This window comes from Sinocyclocheilus grahami, unplaced genomic scaffold, assembly GCF_001515645.1.
Source record: "Sinocyclocheilus grahami isolate Dianchi unplaced genomic scaffold, SAMN03320097.WGS_v1.1 scaffold142.1, whole genome shotgun sequence".
In the NCBI taxonomy this organism is placed as follows: domain Eukaryota; kingdom Metazoa; phylum Chordata; class Actinopteri; order Cypriniformes; family Cyprinidae; genus Sinocyclocheilus; species Sinocyclocheilus grahami.
In genome coordinates, this window is record NW_015505321.1 from 209,116 (window position 1) to 214,472 (window position 5,357).

Sequence of the window (5,357 nt, forward strand, 5' to 3'; positions counted from 1 at the left end):
TTTCTAATGCAATCAAGTTTTTCTGAAACCGTTAGATGTATAGCTTACAATATCAAGGAAGTCTATGGAACGAGAGATTCGCTTACATTCATTCTTTAATATTCTACAAAAGCGTCTCTTATCCTTTATAGGCTCTTAACAGTAAATACTGCATCATAAGTGATTCGGTCTCACTAATTTACCAAGTCTTGAGTTTATTCTTTTGAAGCAGTATTTTTGCATCGATCACGGTGCGATGCCTCGTCTCAGACTTCATCTGTTTACTAATGAAACTTTCTTTCTAGACTTAATTCTAAAACTAGCATGCAGTAAAGCTGTTTCCAAGGTAAAAGACGCATCGCAGCACTTTGTGTAATAAAGCACATGCTGAACTAACAGCTGGAGAGTTTCTGGAAAAATAACAAATGCTTGATTCTTTAGATGCTCCCATCAACCCGTCTTCTTCAGTAGATGCAAAGTTCAGAAAACCGCAAGCAAGCGCAATAACAGCATGTTAAATGAAAATTCCTCCAGTGAAAAAGTGCATCTCCTCTCGTCTCTCACAGCAAAATCCAGCCGAATATATTAGTTTAGAGCTGTTTTGGCTTGATCTGTGCAGATTTCTCTCCTGATTCAGACCAGAACACTTTTTCACCGGAGGAAGCTCTATTATGGATTATGAACTCGTATTTTAGTTATAAACGTCTTAATGCTGGATATGTTTCAGCTTTTATCTTCTCCAGATGTTAACTGATGGACTGGAGTGCTGTGATGTTTTTATCAGCTGTTTGGACTCTCATTTTGACGGCACCCATTCACTGCAGAGCATCCATTGCTGAGACACTGATGCAGTGCTACATTTCTACAAACCTGATGAAGAAACAAACTCATCCTGATCTTGGATGGCCTGAGGGTGAGGATATTTTCATCTTTGGGTGAACTGTCCCTTTAAATGTTAACTTAAAGGATCATGCTTACTACTATCTATGCATCATCTTATCCTAGTCAGATGTTTGTCTGCTACCTTGACTTCTTAAGCACTTTGAGATGTTTAATCGTGTGAAGTTTGGCCTAAACGCATCTGAGATGAGATGTGCTTTAAACATCCAGTGTGTGTTTCAGACAAAAGCTCTGATGAGGATAACACGAGCATTAATGAGTCTCAGGTCAGATGTCGTGGAATGTCCACAATGTCCATTCATTCAGTTGTTTATTATGAAGTAATTAAAGTACAGTACACTCTGCTATCGTACAGAAATCAACACACAAACTGAGATGAAACTAAAATGAGAAATATTTTGGTCATGAAAGACTGGAGCCAATTATTACAAGATTATTAAAATTCATAGAAAATGACTGTTTAATAAAGTACTGCCAGTGAAATACACAGTGGCCTGATGGGTCTTGACAGGTTTCATGAGATTCGCTCATCTGAATATCATTGCAAACATTCATTCACAATATAAATCCCAGAGGCTGAACACCAGAAAAAGGAAAAAATAGTCCTGTTCCAGTTTAATAGTGCTACTGTGATTTAAAAGCAATTCAAAACATGGACTTCTGCAATCAAACCGATCTAAAAAATTGAGTGTCTTTACAAAAGAACAAACAGCGCATGGATTCCTCACACAATCACACCGTTAAGAACAGATCTGCGTTTCTCCCTCATAGTGTAGCACATATGTGACCCTGGAGCACAAAACCAGTCATTCTCGAAAGCTGAATGAATCCGCTTTCCATTGATGTATGGTTTGTTAGGATAGGACAATATTTGGCTGAAAATCTGGAATCTAAGGGTGCAAAAAAATCAAAATATTGAGAAAATCATCTTTAAAGTTGTTCAAATGAAGTTCTTAGCAATGCATATTACTAATCAAAAATTAAGTTTTGATATATTTACAGTAGGAAATTCACAAAATATCTTCATGGAACATGATCTTTACTTAATATCCTAATGATTTTTGGCATAAAAGAAAAATGTATAATTTTGACCCATACAATGTATTGTTGGCTATTGCTACAAATATCCCCCAGCGACTTAACACTGCTTTTGTGCTGCAGGGTCACATATAAGGCACTTCCACTTGATAAACAGTCCAGTCTGACCTGGTCTTCCCACACAGGAAGCAGCTAATCCGGCTCACAGGCAGGGATACCTGGTCCAGGTGGGCAGCACACCGGTCTCATTGGCGATCCTCCAGTATCGCTCTCGCAGCAGAAACGCTCCGGCTTTGGGCTGCCGCTGCCGAGTGAAGATTCCCTTCTTATTCCCAACCACTCGAGTGATAGCTGGAGACAGAGAGAGATTAATGCATGATTTATGATTTATTATAAATGTAGCATTGCATCAGTGTCTCACCAATGCATGCTCTGCAGTGAATGGGTGCCGTCAGAATGAGAGCTGATAAAAACATCACAATATTCCACAGCACTCCAGTCCATCACTTAACACCTTGAGAAGCCAAAAGCTGTGTGATTTACGAGTCCGTAATCCATAATAACGCTTCCTCCAGTGAAAAAGTCCATCTCCTGTTGCCTCTCACATATTTGTTTAGAGCAGTTTTGTTTAGACTTGTACACTGTGCAGATTTCTCTCCTGATTCAGACCAGGGGGCTGTTTCATAAAACAAGTTGACCAAATAAGCCAGGCTTATTTCATTTAGTCTGACTTATTGTCACTGGATTTGGATTCATAAAGCAACTGTACCTGTCACTCATGCAACTTATGCTGACAAACTTCAACAGCTATTGGACTTTATTTTCAGTCCAAAAATAAATGTATACAGAAAATGCAAATCAATTAAAAAACAATACAGGCTGAGTCCGTAATCCATAATAACTCTTCCTCCAGTGAAAAAGTCCATCTCCTGTTGCCTCTCACATATTTGTTTAGAGCAGTTTTGTTTAGACTTGTACACTGTGCAGATTTCTCTCCTGATTCAGACCAGGGGGCTGTTTCATAAAACAAGTTGACCAAATAAGCCAGGCTTATTTCATTTAGTCTGACTTATTGTCACTGGATTTGGATTCATAAAGCAACTGTACCTGTCACTCATGCAACTTATGCTGACAAACTTCAACAGCTATTGGACTTTATTTTCTCTCACATATTTGCAGAGCAGTTTTGTTTAGGCTTGTAAACTGTGCAGATTTATCTCCTGATTCAGAGCAGGGGGCTGTTTCATAAAACAAGTTTACCAAATAAGCCAGGCTTATTTCATTTAGTCTGACTTATTGTCACTGGATTTGGATTCATAAAGCAACTGTACCTGTCACTCATGCAACTTATGCTGACAAACTTCAACAGCTATTGGACTTTATTTTCAGTCCAAAAATAAATGTATACAGAAAATGCAAATCAATTAAAAAACAATACAGGCTACAGACTTATGGTTATTAGTAGAACATTAAAACATTACAATCTAAAATTTCTCTTTAAAGCGGTAAGTTAAAATCAATAAATTAAAACTATAGAAAACAGACTATATTTGAACTAGTAAGAGAAATACACATGAACTCATGTGAACTAGTAATTAGTGCTATCTAGCTTGATTTAGTTACTGCTATCATAAAAAAAATACACTTGTATGTAATGTCACGTTCAACTATTTTAGCAGAATGTATATTTTACTCGCTCGTTTACTCGCCCACTCCTGACAGCAAAATGGATGTTCGCATGACTTTCTAACATCGATGTTAGATGAAGAATATACCCGTGACGTGTCAGTTATGCACTGCAGAAAACACAACGTCTCAAATGCATTAAACAGCACAGATATATTCACTGTTTGGTGGATCGATTTGATCCATGATCGACATTAAGGGCTGCTTAAAAATGAGCGTGCACATTAAATTATCCAGGCTCATTGAACCTGGATCGGATTAGATTGCGTGATCTTAAATTGTCGCTTTTGCCCCGGTTGATTTATTAGGTTATTTCAAGTCAGGTTTTGGAGTTTTAAGCCTTGGTTTTCGTAGTGTCTTTTATGAAACAGACCCCTGACCACTTTTTCACTGGAGGAAGAGTTATTATGGAGTATGGACTTAATGGTTTGAATTAAAAACATCTTAATGATGGATATGTTTCAGATTTTGTCTTCTCCAGATGTTCACTGATGTGCTGGAGTGGTGTGGATTATTGTGATGTTTTTATCAGCTGTTTGGACTCTCATTCTGACGGCACCCATTCACTGCAGAGCAAGTGATGAAATTACACATTTCTCCAAATCTGATGAAGAAAAACTCATCTACATCTAGGATTGCCTGAGGGTGAGCACATTTACATTTTTGCATGAACTACTCCTTTAAACTTCAAAACTATGAGTTTCATCTATTAATCAGGGCAGAAAATGTGCAAATAAAGTCTGCAGATTCTGAGGATCCGTCTGACATGGTTTCCTACTCTTATCTAAAGCATGCACGAGCGAACAGTGTGCTGGTTAATGTGTGCTCTGTGTTCCAGAAAAACCTGCTCCGAGCAAAAGGAAAAGGCTGCGGTCGTTTCCTACTTTGAGTCGTCATGAAGTCGGCGAAGTTCCAGATCAGCTCTCCAATCACGAACTCCTTCCTCTTCTGGTCGAACACGTTGTGGTAGTTCTGCAGGACCGTGGTTTGATACTCCTCGGTGAACATCATGGGTGGATCCTGCAGGAGGACAAACACGTGAGGCTCACTTCTTCCCACAGCTGTCAACGCTGGGTAAACAGAAAAACTTCAACAGCTGTAAAGTTTTTGACAACTGTACTTAAAACTATTTAAAAAAACTGGTTAAAAAATATATTTTGTATACACACACTTTATTGAGTCCAATAATAATAATAATAAAATAATACACACATATATATATATATACACACATACACACACACGACCGGTCAAAAGTTTGGGATCAGTAAGACTTGTAAAGTTTTTAAAGAAGTGTCTTCTGCTCATCAAGGCTGCATTTATTTGATCAAAAATACAGGAAAAAAACAGTAATCTTGCAAAATGTTATTACAATATAAAATAATGGTTTCTATTTTAATATACTTTAAAATATAATTTATTTCTGTGATGCAAAGCTGTATTTCCATCATCATTACTCCAGCATAAAGGTCACATGATCTTCAGAAATCATTCTAATATGCTGATTTATTATTAGTTTGACAACTGTACTTAAAACTATTTTAAAAAACTGGTTAAAAAATATATTTTGTATACACACAATTTATTGAGTCCAATAATAATAATAATAAAATAATACACACACATATATATATATATATATACACACATACACACACACGACCGGTCAAAAGTTTGGGATCAGTAAGACTTGTAAAGTTTTTAAAGAAGTGTCTTCTGCTCATCAAGGCTGCATTTATTTGATCAAAAATACA

At 37.1% G+C, this 5,357-nt stretch overlaps 1 protein-coding gene across 1 annotated transcript in view; it reads right to left on the reverse strand.

Annotated features, from left to right (window-relative positions):
• Window positions 1-1,989: 1,989 nt before the first annotated feature.
• Window positions 1,990-5,357, reverse strand: part of LOC107591494 (beta-glucuronidase-like) — a 16,075-nt gene continuing 12,707 nt past the window's right edge. Inside the window, 2 exon segments of the mRNA XM_016280651.1 lie at window positions 1,990-2,268; window positions 4,488-4,623. Of these exon segments, the coding sequence (XP_016136137.1) occupies window positions 2,120-2,268; window positions 4,488-4,623 (285 nt within the window). The 3' untranslated portion in view covers window positions 1,990-2,119.